The sequence below is a fragment of the Saimiri boliviensis genome, assembly GCF_048565385.1.
Source record: "Saimiri boliviensis isolate mSaiBol1 chromosome 12 unlocalized genomic scaffold, mSaiBol1.pri SUPER_12_unloc_1, whole genome shotgun sequence".
NCBI classification, from domain to species: domain Eukaryota; kingdom Metazoa; phylum Chordata; class Mammalia; order Primates; family Cebidae; genus Saimiri; species Saimiri boliviensis.
Genome location: NW_027412497.1, coordinates 271,589 through 293,832, shown reverse-complemented (window position 1 = coordinate 293,832; position 22,244 = coordinate 271,589). Strand labels below are relative to the sequence as shown.

The 22,244-nt window shown below is 54.5% G+C and overlaps 1 protein-coding gene across 7 annotated transcripts in view; it reads right to left on the bottom strand.

Annotated features, from left to right (window-relative positions):
• Positions 1 to 22,244, bottom strand: part of LOC141579866 (SH3 and PX domain-containing protein 2A-like) — a 267,812-nt gene that overhangs the window by 10,760 nt on the left and 234,808 nt on the right. For 4 of the 7 annotated variants that reach the window (XM_074392495.1, XM_074392496.1, XM_074392498.1 and 1 more), the window contains 6 exons: positions 19,642 to 19,755; positions 15,225 to 15,308; positions 9,997 to 10,114; positions 5,793 to 6,130; positions 4,567 to 4,616; positions 1,062 to 1,181 (listed from right to left, as the gene is read on the bottom strand). In XM_074392495.1, coding sequence (XP_074248596.1) covers positions 1,062 to 1,181; positions 4,567 to 4,616; positions 5,793 to 6,130; positions 9,997 to 10,114; positions 15,225 to 15,308; positions 19,642 to 19,755 — 824 coding nt within the window. The remainder of the gene's footprint in view (positions 1 to 1,061; positions 1,182 to 4,566; positions 4,617 to 5,792; positions 6,131 to 9,996; positions 10,115 to 15,224; positions 15,309 to 19,641; positions 19,756 to 22,244) is intronic. The other 3 variants (XM_074392497.1, XM_074392499.1, XM_074392501.1) reach the window with 1 other exon arrangement.

Genomic DNA, 22,244 nt, shown 5'->3' with positions numbered 1-22,244 from the left:
AAAGAGAAAGACTTGCTCCTTCTTTGGGTCCTTCATCCTGTCCTTCACCCTGCCCCAGCCCTGGACCTACAGTTCAACACACCTTGAACCTGATATTTCTGCCACATTATGCTCTTTACAGACTCTCCTGGAAACCTCAGCACCGAGAGGATGATTTTTCTTGGAAATTTAGTTCCAAGTTCCAGGCATGTGATTTAAAACATTCACATTGGGAACGTCACTGCTTTAGAGGCAGAGACTGCCCAGTGAATCTGCCAGTACATCACTTGTACTAGTTGGGGTTAACTCCATTACTACACAAAGTCACTGAGAGAATTGACTGAGTTACAGCTCTTCTCTTCCGCTGGGAATACCATGCTCGGCACCAGCCACAAAATACAGTGGCCTGAATGCTGGAAGACGGGCCGGGAGGGCCTGTCCCAGGATCTATCACCCTGTTTGCAGAGAGAAATGCTTGAAGTTGGGGGTGGGGGCGGGAGAAGTGACTGCATCAAAGGCCAGGGGTCATGTGGTATGACTCGGCCAGAGCCCGGGTCCCCAGTATCTCATTCCACCTGCCTGGTCCACATCCTCCTGACCACATTTCCTGCTGGGGCTCTGCAGGATCCTGGCTCCGAGGTGTTCCTGGGAGAAAAACGTGTAGGGTAGTGCTGCCTATTCTAGTCCCCTTGTAGATGACACTCCCAGTGACATCCTTGTATCCTAGGCTCTGGGAAGCCCTGCAATTAAAACAACAAACAGGCTGGATGTTTAATCCACTGTTCTGGAAGCTTATTTGACCACAGAAGCCCTTTGTTTTGAGGCCCCCGTCACAAGCTCCCACACATGCTCTGGGAAGTGTCGCTGTGAGACGAGCCCTGTGAGCTCAGAGTGGAGCATGAGAGCTGGGATCTAGTCCAGGCTGTGGCACTGGCTGGCGCCAGGCAGATGCTCATCCTTGGGGTGCTCGTTGCTGTACCTTTCCTGGCTGCCCCTCAGGAGTCTTACTAGCAAGGTCTAAATGGGAAATGCAGTTCTGCCATGATGAGTTAAAACCCTTGGCCTCACGGCCGGAGGCTTACCTCTGCCTTTTGTCCACCCCGAAAGCTGATGCCATCGGAAATGCACGACTGGAATTCGGCAATGGTGTAGTACTCCACCTCAACAGAAGGGGGCTCTGGTGGCTTTGGCAGTTGGAACCCCTAAGGTTGAAGAACACACAGCGGGCAAAACCCGCCCAAATCAGAAGAGTAACATGGCCAAGTGTTGGTCCCCCCCACTCAGTCCCCAGGAGGTGCAGATGGCCGTTTACACCAGCTAGCCTAAGTGCATATCTATCACCAGAGTCTCGGGGTATACCCCCAGAGGACTGCTCTGATGAGGCCTTCTCATACTCAGGATTCACGGGAGGCTTGCCTGAGCTATCAAAATGCTCACATTACTATTACTGTGATCATCATCATCACTCTGAGACGGGATCTTGCTTTGGGACCCAGGCTAGAGTGCAGTGGAGTAATCAGAGCTCACTGCAGCCTCCATCTCCTGGGCTTGAGTGATTCTCCCACCTCAGCCTGCCCAGTAGCTGGGACTATAGGCACATATCACCAGACCTTTTTTTTTTTTTTTTTTTTTTTTTGGTAGAGATGGCCTCTCTCAGGATCTGGAGGAATTTGCTTAAAAAAAAAAAAAAAAAAAAAAGAGACACAAAAGTAGAGCTAGTGCTTTGCAATGTTGCTTAGGCTGGTCTCATACTCCTGGGCTCAAGCAATCCTCCTGCCTCAGCCTCCCGAAGTGCTAGGATTACATCATAAGCCACCATGCCCAGCACAGAATGCTCATTTTTAAGACAGGAATTTTTAATCTTACATCTCTGGAGGTCAAGTTTTCAGATGCCTCAATAGCTGAGTCACAAAATGAAAAAAAGAGAAATCTCCTGTAATCCTAGTGCTTTTGGGAAGCCCAGGTGGGAGGACTGCTTGAGGCCAGGAGTTTTGAGACCAGCATAGGCAAACAGACCCATCTCTAAAAACAAAACGAACAAAACAATGAGGTGGGCATGGTGCTATGCACCTGTGGTCCCAGCTACTCAGGAGGCTGAGGCAGGAAGATAGGTTGAGCCCAGGGGCTCGAGGCTGCAGTGAGCCACGATCAGACCACTGCAGTCCAGCCTGAGTGACAGTGTCTCTGAATTTAAAATGAATTTAAAAAATAAAATGAGAGAAATCATTCTAAAAAAGCCCTTACACATTGCTGTGGGAGAGGACGAAAAGCCACTGTCCTGGAGTCTAGGGGCGAGGGCTGCAGCTGGGACTTTGGCAGCACAGGCAGGGTGAAGAGCACAGTGGTCTCTAGTCTGGGGTAGGTGTGTAACGCGGCAGTACAGTTGGCTGAGCAAAGTCTTTAGCTGGTCATCATGACGAGGCCAGATAGGCACTAAATAAAACTCGCAATATTCTGTGGGCAGGGCAGAACCCACTGGAGATACTCAACGCTTTTCAGACACTGGCACAGCAGCATCTAAGCATGACATTCAAGGACATTTAGAAGCTGGCCTTTGCCCATGGTTTGTGAGCTTCACCCATTCGTTTAACAACTGTGTGTTGTGCATCTACTGGGTGCCAGACACTGCTCTAAGGCACTGAGCACTCACTAGGAAACCAAATGGACAACCCCTTGTCCTTGGGTATTATACATTTTTGCTTCAATGGTCTCGTCTCTACTCAGCTAAAATAGACTTTGTACCCTGCTATTTATGTCCTCCCTCATGCAAAGGGGTTCAAATAAATCAATTGGAAAAAAAAAAAAAAGGTGGGAGGGACGAGGGGATGAGAAGCAGCTTGGTGTAGTAGGAAGACCTGGAAAGATCTTAACCTTGGCCCTGGATTCCAATCCCAGCAATTCGCCAGCTGGGTGGCCCTGGGCAAAGCCCCTGACCTCTCTGAACTTCAGTTCTCTCATCTGTAAAATGGAGCTAATACCAGCATCATGAAGAGGATCCCTGAGATAATGTGCAACACTTTGGGCTTGGCCAGGGGCAGAGAGAGATCTCAATAAATAGAAGCGGGAGCTTAGCACTCCTCCTGAACTCTTCTTCCCAGCCTTCCTCATCCTTCAAGACTCTGCATGTCCTAACCCTGCCAGTTGAAACTGAGCTGGGTCAGAGTGAGTGAGGGCTGGGAGGAAGCTGGTTTGAGGGATCGGGTGAGAATCTGCCACCCTTCCTGGCCCCAGGGCCTGGCTGTGCAGCCGTGCATGTGCACAGATACGGCGTAGACACAGCACAGGCCACATCTCTGGCCAGGTGGGATTCAGCTGGACCTAACTGGAAACAGCAGCCCTGCCTCAGCAATCCCTGCATTTGGTAAGTGTGGAAGGAATTACCCCATTCTTGCCAAAATCAAGTCTGCCTGAAAATAATTAGCCGTGACTAGAAGAGATGATAGGGAGGGAGAATACAGTGTTTGGGCATATAAAACGCAAGGGGAAAAAGAGAAACCCCAGTGGGCCCCATGGCCAGGACAAGGAGGGTCTCATTTCCAGGGATGAAATCTTTAAAAACTGTATTTTTAAGGAGGGCCTACTCTTCCACAGACTGATGCCCCCTAGCCAAGGCCGATGTCACTGACCACGGTAACTCTTGCTGCTCAGCCCAGATGTGACTTCAGAATCCTCCTTAACCCAGTGCACCAGGTAGTACTACCAAGCAGGCCAGAGGGGACATAGGAAACGGAAGCCCGATGGCTAACCCTCCACAGACATCCTCTCATTTCACACTTAGCAGCCCGAGGAGATGGCTAGTACTGTCCCGCCTGATAAATAAGGGCACTGAAACTTGTGGAGGGCAAGTGACTTACCTACAGTCTCTCTGCCTCTCAGTGTCAGCAGTGGAACAGGAATCCATGCCTGGCGCTCTTGAAGACCCACTCTTTCCACTACATCCCCCTGCACCTACTAACGGTTCTTTGTTCCAGGGCTCTTGGCCTGCCACCAGCATTGCAGGCACCCAAGCCCCGGCCCTTGATTGCATATCTGCCTGCATGAGGGTCTGGACACCAGGAAACCCTATCCACGTGGGCCAGGGACCCTGGCAGTGTTAACCTCTCGAAGCTTGGGCATGAGCCAGTCCTGGTCACTCACACTCCTCCCTGGAAGACGCTCACTGATCTGCCCTCTGCCCTCCCAGACTCTGACATCCACCACCTCCACTGGGCATTCCTGACCAGGGAAAGCTGAAAGGCATCCAGGCTAGCATGGACAGCAGCCCCATTTCCAGCCCCTGGCAATGCCCCGGCTGGACACTTTTGCCGGGCAGTCTAAATGTTTATGTCTGCCAATGCAGTGGGAGGGATGGATTTATTTAGCTTTGGAGTGCAGTATGTTTCCGATTATAAACTGTCCAGCCAGGCCCCCAGGAAGGCTGGTATCTGCAGGCTTCCCTCCCTGCCCCCAGCTCCACAAAACTAGAAGCCCCAGCAAGGCCCTGGAAAACCCCTGGATCAAAAGGCTCTGCAGCAAGATAGTTGATCAGGCGGCTATAGTGCATCCACAGAATAGGAAGGAAAGCGAGGAGAAATTCAGTACACATACCAGGCTGGATTCCCTGCGTGGTGGAGGTCTTGTCCGTAGGTTTGGGGAGCCTAGAAGAGACATGGCTTCAGTAATCCCAGTCAGACAATGGGCAACGGTGCCTATACCTGCCTGCCTTAGGTGAAACTAACTCCGGATCCTTGCAAGTTCATGCTTTTGCTCAGCCTTCATGAAGGACTTGACGCTCTAAGTTACTATGGGCACTATAGTTGGGCTTCTTCAAGGGGAAACTGTAGACCTTTACCTTGGCTGTGCTGCCAGGGGAATCTATGAACCCTCTACAATTATGGGCACTTTTCAAAATGTGCAGATATGTGGGCATTTTTCAGGGTAAAAGGTGTATAGCTTTATCAGATTTTAAATGTTAGGAGCACAGACCATGTCTCTTTTTTGCTCGCTATTGAATCCATAGAAGCTAGCACAGTGCCCAGCGGGGGCAGTGCCCAATAACTGTTTCCAGTTGGTTGCCTAAAAGATTTCGGGCATGAGAGCGAACTTAACCTAGTGGAGCAAAACTAAAGAACAGCTTTCCTCCAGATTTTAAAAATGGCTGGACACAAACAAAAGCTAGGCTCCTATAACACAGAAGTTTTCAGACACGACAAAAGGGAATATTGGGCCAGAGATGGAGGGTGCCAGATTGCCCGGAGTCTCCTATAGGAACAAAGGTGATTCTTGAAGAACACCCTGTTGAAACTGCCTGTGCAGAGTGGTAAAGCCATGGGGAAGGAGCTGCTAAGGCCCAGAAAGAGGTTTCTCTAGACTGTCACTCCAGAGCAGCCGTGCATATAGTGCCCACATTCAATAGCCTAGGGAAATGTGTCTTTTTGATTTTTTTTAAAAAGTCAGCTACATATCATCTATCTAGACTTATAAAGCGTTTACTATAAGGAAAAGATATGTTTCTTGTTCTTGGAACACGTGTATCTGCAGAGTAACCACTGGTGGCTCTCCAGTAGAGAAGCGGGGAACGCTATCACCCACATCCTCATGTGACTTAGCTTCTGTGGAGCAGATGGGAGCCCCTGAGTCATCATACTCCTCTGCCTTCCTACTCCTGTGATGAGCATGACACATTTTGACAGAGTGCGGGTCAAAGGCCAGTCTGTAGCCCAGGAGGAAAATGCCATGGGGGTCCTGCACCCTCCCCCCAACCCACTTCCATGCACCCATGCTCATTCTCTAAGGAGCTTTACAGTGAGGACCCAGGTGAGAGAGTCTCTTACTGATCTGGGCCCGCTGAGGGGCAATCCTGGCCACAGCTGGAGAGCCCTGGGCCAACCTGGAGACAGTCCTGTCAGGGATGCCCACGGCGCTGCCATTGGAGGCATTACAGAGGATGGGCAGGCTGATCTCCTTCTTGGTGATGGGGGCCTCGTGGCCTTCGCCTTCGGCTGGTGGGGTTTCCTTGTCCCCAGACGCCTTCTTGTTCAGCAGGTTGCTGATCTCCATGATGTTCCCGATGATCTCCACTGGGCCGGCCAGGTTCTTCTTCCGGGTTGGCAGGTCGTCCTTGGCCTTCTTCAGGTAGGATGCTGGCGCCCAGCCCTCTTTGCCCAGGTATCTGTGGGGAGGAGCAGGATGACCTCACACCCACTCCCAGACCCTAGGATCCATTTGGCCTTGCCCAGCGGAGCCTTCCTTACCATGTTCTGCAAGGCTTGGCAATCCCACGGCTCTGGAGAGAAATGGCACCGAGGGTAGGTGGAAAAGACCCAGAACACCAGTTCCCACTGCCTGCCCCCACCGCGCTCCTTTTTCTTTGCCTGATCTCTCTTGGGGTGGGCTCTCACTCTCTGCAAAGTCAGGCAAACGTGGGAGCTTGGGATGAGATCTATCAACTTTTGGGTTGCCCCAAAGGAGGACTTCATAATGGCCTGCTACTTCCCAATCAGTTGAGGAGAACTGGAGAGGTAAGAAATGAGAAGGTGTGGATTTGGTATGTAGAGTTAAATCCCCTGTAGGAAGAAGAGGGATTAGAGAGGGAATTGATTCCACAGGTGAGAGTCAGGCAGTCTGAGTTCTAGTCTATGGCACCCCGCACAAGTCCCTTCCCTGGAGCTCAGTTTGTCTCTCTTCTGCAAGATGTAGGGATAGAGTCACTGTTAAAAATGTATCCAGAAGGACAGACACATTGAGATCAACTAAGATGTCTCCAAAGAAGGCTGACTGAATGGGAGAGCTGTGGTGCCGCTGCAGGGACAGTAGGTGGATCCTCTACAGACTGTCACAGACCACGTTCGGAAGCCAGGCTCAATTTAATGTAGTGGAACAAGGATGCATTATTCAATAAATGATTGGGGACTGGGCGAGGTGGCTCACACCTGTAATTCCAGCACTTTGGGAGGCTGGGGCAGGAGGCTCACTTGAGGCCAGCCTGGGCAACATAGTGAGATCTCGTCTCTACCAAAAAAAAAAAAAATTTTTTTTTAAATTAGCTGGGTGTCATGGTGCATACCTGTAGTCCCAGGTACTCGGGAGTCTAAGGTGGGAGGATTGCCTGATGCCAGGAGTTTGAAGCTACAGTGAGCTATGATCGTGCCACTGCACTCCACTCTGGGCAACAGAGTGAGACCCTATCTCCAAAAACATAGTAAGTGGTCTAGGGAAAACTGATGACCCAGTTAGGAAAAACAAGACAGACACTGGCTTTACACCATATAGCAGAATAAAGAAATACAAGATTGACATATTGCTGGAGGTTGAGAAAGTCTACGTGGGGCTCCAAATGCAGAAACCGTTAAGTGAAAAGACAAAAGCACATGACTAGATGAAATGCAAACCAAAGCAAAACAAAAACAAAACAAAAGGAAACAAAACCAAAAGCTCATAAACAAAGGCCAAAGGCAAATCATAGGGCTGACTTAATTTCTGGTGATTCGATGATTTCTGAAAACAAGCTTTTCCTTTTTTCCCCATGGTGTTGAGTTTTCACCCAAACCCATGGGGACTTCACTTCCTGGTCCAGTAGTTGTTGGCCAATACCCTCAGGTCTGGGTTGCAATGTCCCCATCTGCTCTCTAGAACACATCTGGCTCTTTGGAATGGCTCCTCCATGCCAGATGTCTGAAAACCTCCCTGTCTCCCTGATCTGACCTTGTTCTTGGACACTCATTAGGTGGGAGAAAAGGAATATGAAAGCTGAAGTTCCTATCGACATGTCTGAGCTTTGCGGAAAAAGTGCAGGCAGGAGGTGGCTTCTTACATTCATGACACAAATGTGCAGGCAGCCTGACCCAAGCTTGGCTTCCCAGGGCTTGGGAGGCTGAGGAGCGTTTACACGTGGGTGAGAGTCAGGGGCCTGTCTTGAGTGCAAATGAGTGCAAACAGAAGCACAGAATTTTAAGGGTGGATGGGAGCATCTAGTAAAAATACCTAACATTCATGTGAGCCAACAGCCGTGGCTCAGAAAAGCAAAGCAGGCAGCAGAGGGTCACACAGCGAGCTCTTAGCAGCATCTGGCCCACAGCCTGGTGCTCTTGCATCTTGGAGAAGAGACAAAGATGAGCCCACTGGCCCTCGCTGATGGTTCTTCTACATGGACACTGTAGAGCTATGGGGAGAGGGGGCTCATGAGGTGACGGTCAGGCCTGCTTAGGGCCCCGAGTGCTCCTATTTGCGTTTCTTCAGTGCTACATGGGTAAAATCAGATTTCAGGAGAAGAAACGCGAGGGAATCAGGAATGGCTGTGTGTGTCTGGGTCCAGCTCTGCTCACATCTGCTTTCCAGCTCTGGAGAACGAAATGACTCCAGAGGGAAGCAAGCTGGAAAGGGCGCGATGGAGAGTGAGCAAGTGAGCGAGAGAGAGAGAGAGAGAGAGAGAGAGAATGTGTGTGTAGGGCTGTGGGGAGGAGAAGAAAGGAAATGAGGATCAACGCAGAGCCTGGAATGTTGGGAAATGGCATATTTAAGGGGGTGTCTGGCAGCCTTCTTAAGGTGGAATCCTTTCAGCAGGGTTTTCTCAGTCCAAGCTCCTGCTGGCTGTAACACGAGGCCATGGGGACAGGAATGGACTAGAAGAGCTCAGAGTGACTTTGTTGGTTATTTTAGAAAACTTAAAAAAAAAAAAAAAAAAAAAAAAAAAATGAAGCAGCCTTGTAGATAAGCACCAGGCAAGTGAGCTAGGCCACCAGCCTGCCAGAATCTTTCCTGGCTTTCTCATGTGAGACTCGTGGCTGGCAGATTACTGGGTTGGCTCTAGTTTCCATTGCTTAGAGAACATAAAAGTCTAGGGGCAGTGGCTTTCGACAACACATGTCCAGATGCACAGTCCCATCCCACCCAATGGGACAGAAAGGGACGTCTCAGCCCTCCTGATTGATACATACCAGGGCTCTGGGGGTGAGGCGGGGTAGGGGCAGCGGGGGTGGCGAGTGTGATGGAGCCATGTTCCATCAGGTCACACTACGGTGCTATCTCCATATGTCCACTGACCTCAGCACGGACTAGGCTTTAAAGCCATCACGTTGTACCATGTTCTGAGTAACTGTCGCATGAGTACTCGCATTGCCTGGGGCATGGTGATGCCACTGCGCAATCCCGTCCCCTCTGGGAAACCACCTAGAATGCATGTCCTGCCCACGATAGGTCTGGGGTCCCCAGAGCCCATGGATATGGAACTATCTCTGTCAGCTGGGTAAGTGGCAGAGAAGACAGAAGGTGGGCAGTCATCACAGCTGAGCCAGTTCCAAGGATGCCAAAAGCATTTCCTGAGAGCAAGGGTCCTGACAGGGCAATGGTGAGTGAAATCAATAGGATTGTTGGCTCCCAGAAGATCAGGAAAGACCCCACTTCCCTACCCACACCCTTAAATAGGATTCTAGGCTGGGAACTATGATTAGGCCTGGGAGAGGGAGGAGCAAGAGAAGGAAGAAGCCTCTGATGGCCTGAGCTGAGGCCTGACTTCTGCTCCAGCCCTTGCAACCATCCCTGCAGTTTGGACGGCCAGTCCCTATCCACCAGGGACATGGCTGCTGCAAGAGGCCTGCATCTGTGCCCACCCCTGCCCCACAGCCTACCTCTCTGGGTGCTGAGCCTGGGCAGCAGAGGCCGCCTGCTGGGACCTCAGCAAGGCCTGCGGACGCCAGTGCTCCAGGCAGCCAAGGCCGGACACACAAAACGAAATTCAGATGTGCTCAACTCTTGGCAGATGCGTGGGAAGGGATTGCACCACAGCCTGCAAGCTGAGCCGGGGCCTCTGTGCCCCGCTGGCTATGGCTCAAGCCCTGCTTTGTGTGTCCCGGGAGAAAATGTGCAAGATGAGCACTCTCTGGTTGAGCTGTTCAGCTGAGCAGAGGTGGAGCAGCCAGCCCTGTGCCATGGGCACAAGGCTGTCAGTATCTACCTGCCATCAAGTGGCCACAGCCACTTTGCACTTTGCCCAGGGCCCGGGTGGGTGAGAGGCACCTCTTTCATCCAAATGTTCCCTACCTGATATACCACCAGCCTTCCAGATTCTTCCGGATCACCTCCACCGTGACGCCCTTCTCAAAGCCAATCTCGTCCTTGCTTTGGCTGGCGTAAGGCTGCACGGTGACATACTTCTCCTCTGGGGGTGGGAGCAAGAAAGCAAGATTATGTGATGTCAGGGTGGAGGTCCTGCTTCCTGTCCCCTCCTCCTGCCCTGGCCTGGCCGTTGCTCAGCAGCTTGCCAAGGCGCACTGAGTTGGCTCTGGCTTTTCCAGGGGAGGGAAGGACCAGGCCCCAGATGTGGCAGCAGGGAGACCATGGCAGTAGGGGGTTACTGCTGTTCCCAGTGTATGCCAAAGCCTGCCAGGACTCAGGTTGCCAGGCAAGGCCCTGGGAGCAAGGAGTTGGCTCTCCTAGCCTGATAATGGCAGCAAGGCTGCCGGGACCGTGCAGTCCACAGGGCTGCAGAAGCTTGCTGGGCTGAGGGCAGGATTAGGAGAAGCCAACCCCTCCTGAGGTGTCCTCGCATGCCTGTGGCCCCATGGCACACCACCTCTCCTTGAAATGTGCTGTTTCCATCTGTGTCCCAGACAGACTTTCCTAGCCCTGCCCCCAGCTCAGCCTCTTGCTTGCATCCTTCCTCTGTCTGACCTGCAGAAGCTCTAGGGATACCTCCTTGGTGAAGCCTTCCCTGAGCACCCAGCTTATCCATGAACACCTGGTCACGTAATCTCCCAAGAGGAGTCCACGGAACCCAAGTCTCATGGGAACGGTTATGTGTGTTTTGTGAAGACAAGGGTTCGATGGCCAAATGAGCGTGGGAACACCCAGCACAGCACAATTAGGCAGCACCTCGGGGCCCTTACTGGTCCGGTTTACCCAAGTGGCTTCTGCAGGACATGCTGTGCCAAGCACGCAGCCAAGGCACAGCTCCTCTGGAGGGCAGCCTGCTGTTATTTCCAAGGATGTCACTTCAGGGTCTTGCTCAAGGTCTTCCTTAGGCGCTGGGGAAGAAGTGCCTTGCAGACTCTCAGGAAGGCTTGGGAGGGCAGGTGTGGGGGGAGAGGGGCACCACGCTGTCTCCCCTGGTTTCTCTCAGCCTCCCTCCTGGCAGGAGGCCTGCATGCCACCCTCTTGGGTCCTTGATCTGGCTTTCAGGAGGGTGTTTCTTCCATGCCTGCTGAGGTCCAGCTCTGCCTGTCACAGGAAACCCCTCATAGGTAGACCCCAGAGCTGAGTACTCCCTGGCTCTGCTTCTAGCTGGCTGGCTCAGGAGTCCCTGCCTCCTGGCTGACACCCTCTGTAGAGGTCTGCTTGGGGTGGAACACACCCCCACCTCACCCTCTGGGGGAACAAGGAGTTAAGACAGGAGGAGGAAGCAGCAGCAGTCTGGCCATGCCCGTCTGGAGGGTCACCCTGAGCCCATGTTGTCCTCTCTGGCCTGGGAGCTCCCCCGGGGTCGAGACAGTGCCTGGCAAACAGTGGGAGACTGTTGACTGCATCATGACCAGGCAAGACTGAGCAAGGGTACTGAGCAAGGGTACTGATGGGAAGCGCTGTGAGCTCAAAACAGCAGGATGCTGGTGCAGACTGCTGGCCTCTGGCCTCTGGGACACCCACCTCTCACAGCTCCCGGCTGTGACAGCCACCCCCTGGATTCCTCGGCTGGATGCTGCCGGGCAGCCTGCCTGAGACTGGCTGTCTTGGGGGTGGCAGGCAGCAGCACCCCAACCCCCAGCTGCAGGAGGGCCATCTGTCCACTCTCCCCTGGATTATCAGGTCCTGTCTGCAGCCCTGTGTTGAGCCGAGATAGCAGTTCCCTTTGGGGTGGTTGTGGCTGCCTGGCCGGGCTGCAAGAATGGAACTGATGGGCTACTAGCCAAATGCAGATTGCTGCCCAAAAGCAGAAGGTGGGTGATGACCCATGGAGCCTGCAGGATTCTTCAGCACACCCTTCTCTGCTGCAGAACTTGGTCAGCATCAACTCAGGGAGGGCCTTACTCTGGAGCGTTTCAGATTCCAACCCAACCATGCTTCGGACTGCTGCCAAGGCGGCCTGAGAACCCTGCCCAGCCAGATTCTGACTCGGCCCTTTGAGAAGTTCAGGCCTCCACAGTCCAACTCTCCACTCTCCTGCCTGCTCCTGGTTCTGCTCCATTTTCCAGTGAGGCATGGCAAATCCTGGCCTAGTGGCGGCCAGAGGGGCAGCGCCACGCTCCGGGAATCCAGGATTCTGAGGTTAGGATGAGGCGAGGCCTGGGCTCCACATTTTGCCTTTGTTCAGCTGGGCTATTTTTAAAGTCTGTGGTTCGAGCAGGAAGCCATCATTAAGGTTTTCCTAGGCAAGGTTGTATTTGCAGGGAGAAATGACAGCCTTTCTCGTGGGAAGATCAGAGGAGCCCTGCCTGCCTCATGGCAGAGAACAGGGTCTAGACCATCTCATGTGGGCTCAGCCTCCTAGGCCGCCAGGGCCCAGCCCCAGCCTTCGCAGCCTCCTGGGGTGCACGGAAGACAGAATCCTGTGGGCCATGTAAGCTTAGGCGTTCTCCTGACCTCTTGGGGCAGAACCAGGGATATCAGCTCTGGCTGGTGAAGTTGAGCTGCTCCTGCAAAAGGTTCTTGGGGGTCCTGGGGCTGTAGCAGCCACAGATGTCCAGGAGTTCACGCGCTGCTGCTGAGAACTCCTGGCTAGGAAGCTTGTCCTGCACAGGTTCCAGGGATGAGAACTCAAGAGCCCTCTTGCCTGGCAGGGCAAGGCAGCCAGACCAGGTCTTCCCAGCTCCTGGGTTTCTACCCAGTTGGCTCAGATGGCAGAGGCATGGACTTTCCATGTGGACATGGGCCTTGTGGGTCTCCGGCCTTCCAACTCACAGGTGTCCTAAGAAAGAGGCACTTGCCTGGGCCACAAATGCCAACCAGGGGCACCAGACAAGAGAAGGCCCAGACAGACAGACATGGCCTCAGCGGGCAGCTGCATGACTCAGGGTGGTTAGGGTCTCTGGAAGAGATGTCCCTTCGGATATGGGGTTGAGGGAAGGGAGGCCGTGAGCTCTTCAGGGCTTCTGGGAAGCACTGGGGCTGTGGGCACTCTGACCACGCCACCAGAAGACAGTGGCAGCCTGCCCTGGGGAGGGCTGGCCAGACGGTCAGCCGGGTGGGTGGGTGGGGGATGGGAACAGGCCTGCTTTGGTTTTGGAGGCAGGGGCTGGATGTTCTGCTGTTTCCAAACCACAGAAGCCTCCTTTCCCCGACACTTTCCCCTCTGTCAGCACTCTCCCCACTCCCCTCCTGCCCCCACAACTTACCCAACCCCACTGAGAAAGGCCTTTTGGTTCCAAGGGGCTGGCTGGCTGAGGGAACGGGAGCGGAGGCCATGGGGAAGCTCAGCTTTTCTCTTGTCTAGCTCCACCACGACCTGCAGCCTGCCTCCCCCACCAGCTCTGCTGTTTGCAGCAAGCATCTCCCAGCCAACTCTCTGCAAGTTTTTCTTGGCTGCCTGGTTTAACTTAGCCCATCGGGCTGAGGCTGGGAAATCATGTTGTTTAGGTCTCTTATTTGAGAGAGTGAAAGAGCACAAGAGCTGGGGGCTTATATTTTGCTCACAATTCTTAGGACCAAGAATGAGGCATTTCATTGCATATTTGTGTCTCCACGTGTCACTGTATGTCTGTGACTGGGATGTATGTAGTGCAAGGCGTTGCGTAAGCTGTACGTATCCCTGTGAGGGCTCCTTCGGAGGTACAGGTGGCGTGGCTGTGAGCAGTCAGTTGTGCGTACGATGCATTTGTGACTATAAACAGCAGACACACAGCACAGTGTATGTGTAGCTGCATAACTGTACCTCTGAGTGGCTGTGAGCCTGGGACTGTGGAGGCATTGGTGTCGGGGAGGCTGGCTATGACAGGGCACGCAGTCATACCTGTGGCCATCAGGGCTGTGTGTGTGGTGGAGCTTCCCTGGCTGCGTGTGTTTGGGGGGTTGTAGAGATGGTCGCGTTTGGGGCCCAGTGTGCGAGGGTGTTTGGAGCAGGTCAGACCTCCATCCCACTCTCTGCCACCAAAGCTTGGGCTGCATCCCAGCTTTAGGGCGGCCTTTGCAGTATGTCTGGCCTGTTCTTGCTGCTTCTACAACTCGGTCCCCAGCCCTGCGTCAGCCCACAGGTTCAGCCCAGGCCCTGCCCTCGGGACAAGCTGTACTCCTCTTGGCCAGTGCTCCGTGCCTGATGCTGAGCCAGCCAGAGGCTGGAGCCACCTGAGTCCAGGCTTTCTTCTGCCTTGGGCCTGGGGCAGACACCAAAACATGCTCTTATGGTCATTTAGAACCAAGCTGTGAGGGTGGGGGCATGGGGTGTCCCTGCGTTCCAGAGTTTATGACATACCCCTCTCTGTGTCGTCACTGAGAGCAGCACACACACCCTGTTCTACGTGGGGCTGGCCAACCCCTGGTTCAGGGGGTCTGCAGATGTTTAGGGGTTTATTCAGCGGCCCACCCTGGGGGTTTGCTCTGCTCCCTTACCTCCCAAGTTCCTGAATGTTAGAAAGATCCCGGGTGAGAAAACGCTAAACCCCCAAACATCTGATCAGCCCATGTGCCAGGCCTGGAGCTCCCTTGGACTCCCCTGGATCAGGCCCTTCCTGAAGCCCCAGCAGTTACTACCTCTGGCTGAACCTGACCCCTCAGCAGAGGCCACTGGACTGCACCCTGGTGCCAGGCTGGGTCTGGCTTTGCTCCCTTTCTAGTTTCTGTGGAGCTGGTGGGAGGAGCACGAGTGTGAGCTGGTCCTTCTTTCTGCTTTGTTCCCAAGCAACTGATAAGACAACTTTGGCCGAGGGAGCCTTTTCTCAGAGGACAGAGGCCATGAAGGATGGGGGAGTGGGATGGCCCAAGCAGAGGGCTAGACGTGCTTAGCTCCTTTAATCTACAGCTTCCAGGGTCAGTATGCCCTTCCTGAATGCCCCAAGACTCCCTTATCCCCCTCAAGCCCCTGTACCTTTCAGGGAACCCACAACTGTGTTCCATGACCCTCAAACCCAGGATGTTGACAAAAGCCAGAGCCATCCCCAGTGCCAGCCCAATTCCCAAGCAGGCCCACCCCGCACCAGCTGCAGTAGATGAGAAAAAAGCCTGGCCCAGGAATCTGGGTGAATGAGGAGGTCACAGGGCAGAGAGCAGAGCCCAGAAAGAAAGAGCAGTGTTAGCGAGAGACAGGCGGTCGCTGCGAGGGAGGAGAAGCCAGCTCCCGCAGTCACCTCGGCTGTGCTGCCTGTTGACCATCCCGCCCAGGGTCCACCGGCGATCCAGGCGCCGCAGATGGGCCTTGCGTCTCTTGGACACTGGTGTGGGAGATGGCGATGGAGCATGCGGCCAACAGCAACCGGCGGAGAGAATGGAGATGAGCATGAGATGGGATGGGGGCAGGAGGAAGGGGCACAGGGAGGGGAGGCCCGCACTTCCAGCTCACCATCACCTGGACTGAACCGGAGGGCACCCCCCTGTTGGATGGGGGCAGATATGACAGGTGATTTTAGGAACATGGGGAAAAAATTCAACTAAAGCCAAACTCCCCAGTGTGTGCCCCTGAGCCTAGGAGTGGGCTCAAGCCTTTATAATCCCAGCACCTTAGAGACAAAGAGGTCCCTAGCTCCAGCCCGGTGCAAGGCAGCCCCTCAGCTGCAGCCTCCGGGGATGGTGAGATCAGTGTCCCTCCCTGCTGGACGGTGCCGATTCCCAGGAGGGCTAGGGGCCGTGCAACATCTGTGCTTACGTCCACTCGCTCACCAAGGACTGACTGTGAACACGCTACCCTGGACGGGCACCGTGACGCAGGGAAGAAGCAGTGTGCCCAAGAGAGACTTGGATCCCTTCCTCGAGGGGCTGAGAGCTCTCACCTCTCTGGGTTGGCTTGCGTCTTTGCTTTCTTGCCTGTCCCCACTGGATGAGTCTGTTGAGGGCAAGAGCTTTGCCCCATGTCTTGGCATTCCCAGGGTCTAGCACATGGCTGGGTCCCAGGAAGTGCCTGCTGAACGGAATGACACAAGGGTGGGCAACAGGGGCTCCCTCCCCAGCTTCTCACTGCTCCTGACCCCGTGCCCTCTTGGGCAGCATCCCGCACTGCTCCAGGTTCTGCTGCTCGGCTCCAAGCCCCCTGAACCCTCTGCTCAGACCCCAGCTACAGATGCCTCTGTCTTCCTGTGGGACTCCCAGTAGAATGGACACTGGGCCAGGGCTCCAGGGTGCCAGCTAGCCTCACTTCCTGGCACCACAGAAAGAGGGTACTAGGCTGCCCGGCCAGTGGCTGGAGTGAAAATAAAACTGTCGCAGACCCACCAAGGCCCTGGGAAAGCATTTGCTTTCCTGGAAGGAGAGGAACCTGTCTGACCTGCTCTCATAAGGAAGAAGGCTGGACAGAAGGATAGGAGGTGTGGATTCCAGTCCAGGCCCGACTGCCAGCAACCTGTGTCACTCTGGGAGGGCGGCCATCCCTCTCTAAGCCTCTCCTCACCTGCCCTGGCGTGAGCCTAGTCAAGGGGCTGAAAGGGCTCTGAGGAACATTAATCAAGGCCTCCTGGCAGGGTGGGGGGAGGGGGAACAGGTGTGTAGGGCTCCTCCGGAGAGATGGAGGGGCTCAGCTGTGTCCAGATCAGGGGCTGCTTTCACAGTAAGTGGCGTTTATTCTGTGTGCCAGGCCCAGTTAAGTACAAAGATCATCTCACTTGGGCCTCACAAAAGCCCTATGTGGTTGGCATCTTACAAATGGGGAAACAGAGGCACAGGGCTTTAAGGAACACTCTGGATCTCATGTCTACGGATCCAGGCAGAACATGAATCCAGGCAACCTGGTTCCAAAGCCCAAACTCTTACCATAGACTCTATACCCCGAGCTATTGCTCTTCCCCTAACTCTGCTGCCCCTTGAGCTGCCAAGCCCTGGGAAGAGGGGGATGTGGGAAGGGGACAGGGTCTGGATGCTGAGGAATCCACTCACTAGCAGGGCACAGGCCCTTGGTGCAGGAGCCCAGAAGACCGTGGTCTGTCCATGTCCCAGTATGAGCCTACCCTGGAGGAAGCAGGTCTGCACTGGTAGGTGTGGGACACAGGAGCAAAGGCAGAGACTTGGGTTCTGGTCTTGGCTCTGTCACAAACGAACCCAAGGGCTTGGCAGAGGTGACACACCTCTCCTGGTTCACTGAACCACCTTGCGAATGTCAGGCTTGGACCCGCACCTCTGTCGGTGGACGAGAGTCTCAACTCCCACCCTTGCTACTAATGTACTAAACTTCCACAGCACACCTGGCTTCAAGGGCAGCATGAACATGCGCCAGAGGGTCTCATGGTAAGGACAAATGGGAACAGCTACTAATGTTTTCTTCCCAACGTAATGAAGCATGAGCTATTAGGAAAGCTTTGATAGGATGCAGGCTTCCAATTTCTATCCACAGGGCTCAGGGCACCTAAGATGGGATGGCCACAGTGCCAGGGTAGAGATGGTCGGAGAGGGAACTAGGGTGGCCAATCTCTTGGCCACGTGGCTGCAGGTGCAGAGAGACTGGTGGACACACCACAGCAGCTGGGGCCTTAGGCCCAGGGGACCCATCCCCAAGCCTTTCTTTAGATCTGAGCGGGAAGTACCCAAGACATGATGGTGGAATCCACAGCTATCTAGAAGAGTTGCCAGGAGTGCTGGCACACGGGCTGGGTCAGAGGAACCTATTTTAGGAGAATCACCCTGGGCGTGCATACATACATACACACACACACACACACACACACACACACCCCCTCTGAACACAGAACCTGCACTGCTGCCTGATTCCTCCTCCATCAAGGTAAAAATCCTGCACAACCCATTACTACTTGTTCTGCGTAAGGCACCTGCCCTCTGTTCCATCCAGGCTGGCATCTGTGCTCCCTGCCCTTGGGTGCTTTCCTGCCCTGGACTGCTGGCCATTCGGTGCCTGGATCCTCCACAATTGACCCAACAGCTCCACTCTGACCTTGCTGGTGCAGGCTTTTCAACTGGGGCTGTGATTCATACTAGGGCCCGAACCTGATAAACATCTTGAAGCCTCAGTTCCCACAGCTGGAAGGATGGGGACAGTCATAGCCACAGGGTCCTCCCAGGGTGGGGGCAAGGGCATTTCAGGACCTGGCCTAGCACCTGGTACCTTTGGTACTTTGTGAGCCCCTGCTGTTTGTGAGAGGCCCTGGCATGCCCTATAGAATGTGGAACTAGGGGCCAGGCACCGTGGCTCACACCTGTAATCCCAGCACTTTGGAAGGCCGAGGGGGGCAGACTGCTTGGGGTCAGGAGTTCAAGACCACCCTGACCAACATGGTGAGACCCCCATCTCTACTAAAAACAAAAATTAGCCAGGCGTGGTGGTGGGTGCCTGTAATCCCAGCTACTCGGGAGGCTGAGGCATGAGAATTGCTTGAGCCCAGGAAGTGGAGGTTGCAGCAAGCTGACATTGTGCTACTGTACTTCAGCCTGGGTGACAGAGCAAGACTCTGTCTCAACACCAATAACAAGAAAAAGAATGTGGAACTAGGTAGGAGGTGAGGCTGGGGACTGCAGGCATGAGACCAGACCCAGCTCAGGGGCCAAGATCCTCCTCTGCTGCGGAGATGCAATGGAGCCAGAGGGGAGACGGGTTCAGGCTCGGCCCCAGGGCTCAAGGAGCAGCCTAGCCTGAACATGCAGGCCCTTCCCAATGGGGCCTCGTCCCTGGAAACCTGCCACATAGTGGATGCAGAAGGCAGGGACCAAGGCTCTGGTCAAGGGGCTGAAATAAAGCCTCAACATAGGAGGAAGGGTGAGGCCCCAACCGCCCGCCTAGTAACCGACATTTAGGGGAAGGATGAATAAGGAGCTGGCACTTGGTGGCTGCTTACTTTGGCCTGGCCGCAGGGAGCAGGCGTGGAGGTGGCCTGAGCGCCGGGTAGCAACCTCGATCTCTCTGGCTTTCAGACACATCCATCTGGACCATCCCCACCGACCATTAGGGAAAGAATTCCTGCAGCCAGGCCATGGGAGGTGTGGAAGCCATTAGGAGCAGGCAGCCAGGAGCTGGGGGTGGCGCAAACGGACTGGCTCAGGCAGCCTGCTCTGGGGAGCACAGAAGCTATAGACAGGCCCAGGCCAGTGCTGGCTCAGGGGACGGGGGCAGGCTCTTTGAAATGCACGGAGAAAGAGCCTGAAAAACCTCACAGAGTAGTTTTTAAGTGTTTAGAATAAAAAAAAAAAAAAAAAAAAAAGAAGGGCTGAGTGCAATGGCTCACACCTGTAATCCCAGCACTGTGGGAGGCCGAGGCATGTGGATAGCTTAAGCCCAGGAGTTTGAGAGCAGCCTGGCCAACATGATGAAAGTCTGTCTCTAAAAACAAAAACAGCAAACAAACCTCATGGAGCTAAAGCTAATTTGAGAGGCTGACTGTGTGGGGGTCTGAGCCATCCCTCAGTTCTTAAGCCTCTGAGACAGAGAGCAGCAGGGGTTGGACTGGGGTGGGAGGTGAGCTTCTGGGCCAGCCTTACTGAGATGGGATCCAAGGGAAGGGGCCAGGATATGGCTCATCTCACTTTAGGGTTCTGCTGGTTCTAGGGGAAGAGTGGAAGAGCTGCCCCCAGAGGCCGCGTTGTCCCCCGCCTCTTGGACCTGCAAGCCCTCACCTTCTCCAGTCTTGGAGGGGTTGATGTCAGAGTCATCCCGAGTACCATTCTGGGCCTCCAGGTAGGTGGCAGGGACCCAGCCCTGCTCCTCAGAGGTGCTCACGAACCACCAGCCTGCAGGGAGGAGAAGAAAGAACGGGGCTGTGAGAGACTGCAGGGTGGCAAGGGCGGCTCGGGGGCCAGGACGAGGAGGGAAGGAGAGGCACGAGAGGCAGAGCGTGAGCCGGACGGCCTGGGCACCCAGCAAATGCCTGGCCCAGCTCCAGCCTTGAGGAGCCCGAGTCTGTTCTAAGGCAGAAAAGACCAGCACACTCCCTAAGAAGTGGGACCGATAAACCGCGACCCACACCAACGAATGCTGGATTGAAAATGAAATAGACATAATGTTATGTCCAATGTGTGAAAATCCATCTTGCAGGAAAGGCCAAGGGAGTTTCGGCCATACAGAGAGACCATTTACGGTCTTTCAACCCCATTAGGACGACTGGTTCGCCTGGAGTTTGGCTGGCTTCTCAGCCTTCAAAGGCATCCAGGCCAAGTGCCTCACAGCCAGCCTTGAGCAGTCAGTCAGCGGTACCTTCGCATTGGCGCGACTCACAGCTACCCCTTACGTATGTTGACATTTCAGTCGCGGTGAGTGGGCACTGCATCCTCACATGATCCTTGATGATCATGGCCACATGATAAAGGCTCATTCTTACTTGTTCATTCAAAGTACTCAGAGCACCCAGGTCTTGCGACTCCACTGACTGCCTTTGGTTCCTTCCAAGAAGGTCCTCCTCACAGGGTCCTGTCTTCCTCCTCAGCCCTTCTTCTCTGACACTTCTTTGCCCCCAAAAGTAATTTGGTTCAGACTCTTTTCTGCTCACGGCCCAGCTTGCCATTTCCTGTCTGGAGAACCCAGGGCTTCTCCCTGGGCAGCACCTGAGGCCCCATCACCGTCCACTGCAGTGAGTGGCCACCCAAGGATGTGGGCCGAGGCATGCGGGTGGGGGAGCCCCTCAGGCACGCCCAGGCGGGCTCAGCACTGGGAGGCAGAGGAGGCTCCTGATGGCTGCTGTGAAGACAGTGGAGAGGATTTTCACTTCTGGAGAATCCCCAGTCAGGCCCTCTGCTCCCCCTGCCCATCTTGCTCTCCTAGGCTCTGCCAACCCTGGAGACCACAGCCTTTTCCTATGACACAATCCATACACACCTGGAAAAAGGCAGCCTGGGCTAGTGAGTCACAAACCATCAGTCAGGAAGAGCTGGGGATGTGTCCCCCACTGCAGGTGAAGTGAAGCCACTGCCCGATTCCTCTACCTTCCGCTCCTGCTCCAACCCGTCTCCCCCACATTGCTCACTTCTCAGACTGTCCATTCCTGGGCCACCTACTGCCGGATTTATTTCATAAACCTGTACACAGGTGAATGAGACACGTGGCATGAGGGACTGCAGAGCCTTGATTGGACCTAGGCAGGCTGGCCTCTAACCCGACACTCTGCTACCTGTGCAGGACCAGGCTAGGCAGGCAATCTCCAGCCATGAGAAGCCCCCACCAATTCTCAGGTAAACTCTACCCGAGACCTCCTGCACTGGGGACATCGTTCTGAGGCTGGAAGTGGGCAGGTGGGCATTCTCGGCGTGCTGGATAGTTCTCTGGATCACAGAAAAAGGTAGATACCTCTTAGGAGAGAACAGCTGAAGTCACTGAGAAACCCGTGGTGACAGGCAGGTGCTGGAACCCACTGGTTGGGGACAGGGCAGCATCCACTGGCAGGTCAGAGACTAGCGGACACACCACTAGTACTCATTGTCATTCCCCGGCCTCCGGGACAGGGAGTGGTTATTAGAGTACCAGCCATCTGTACTCACTCAACTTCTGGGTGACGAGACTGCTTCCAGGTGGCTTGTAATTATGAGAACTCAGAAAGGGTCCAGACCATGCTTGGGGCATGAAGTAAGTGCCCTCGAGAGCTAGCTATAGTGGGCAATGGATGCCCACACTGGGGCCAAGGTCAGCCTGGAGGAGGTGGTCTTCGGCACCTAGGGAGCCCCCACCTGACCTCTACTTGCACCTTGGGTGTTCTGACATTTGGATCAACAAGAGGTGCCATTCCTTCCACATCCAGCTATCGGGATGAAAGCCAGTACCACCCATTCGTTGACATGGTGGAAGGGGTTTCACTGTCTACTTCCCTTGACTAAGGAGAAGCCCAATTTCCACTAGCTAGTCAGGGAGTCCCAGGGCCCTGTCTCCATGAGGATGCCCAACAAGCTTTCCCTGAGGACCTGGGCCTGTCCATTTTGGGAGGGGAGGGGAGGAGCAGCGATGGATGCAGGGAGCACTCAGCTGCCCCCGGGCTGTGGGCCGGGGGTGGATACCTGCCTTTGTTCTCTCCGCCCGATTCAGGGTTGGGAAAATACTACAGACGCTTGCATGTCAATCCCCCTGCCTTGTGCCTCCAGGGGACTGGGGGCCACCTTCATCTTGCCCACAGCCACTTGCACATTCTGAACCCAGCATGGGGCACTGAGAGGGCTGCCTAGAGCAGCACCACCACCCTCCCTGATGCCCAGGCCACCATGGTTTGCTTGCTCAGAAGCTGTGGCTGATGGAGGCC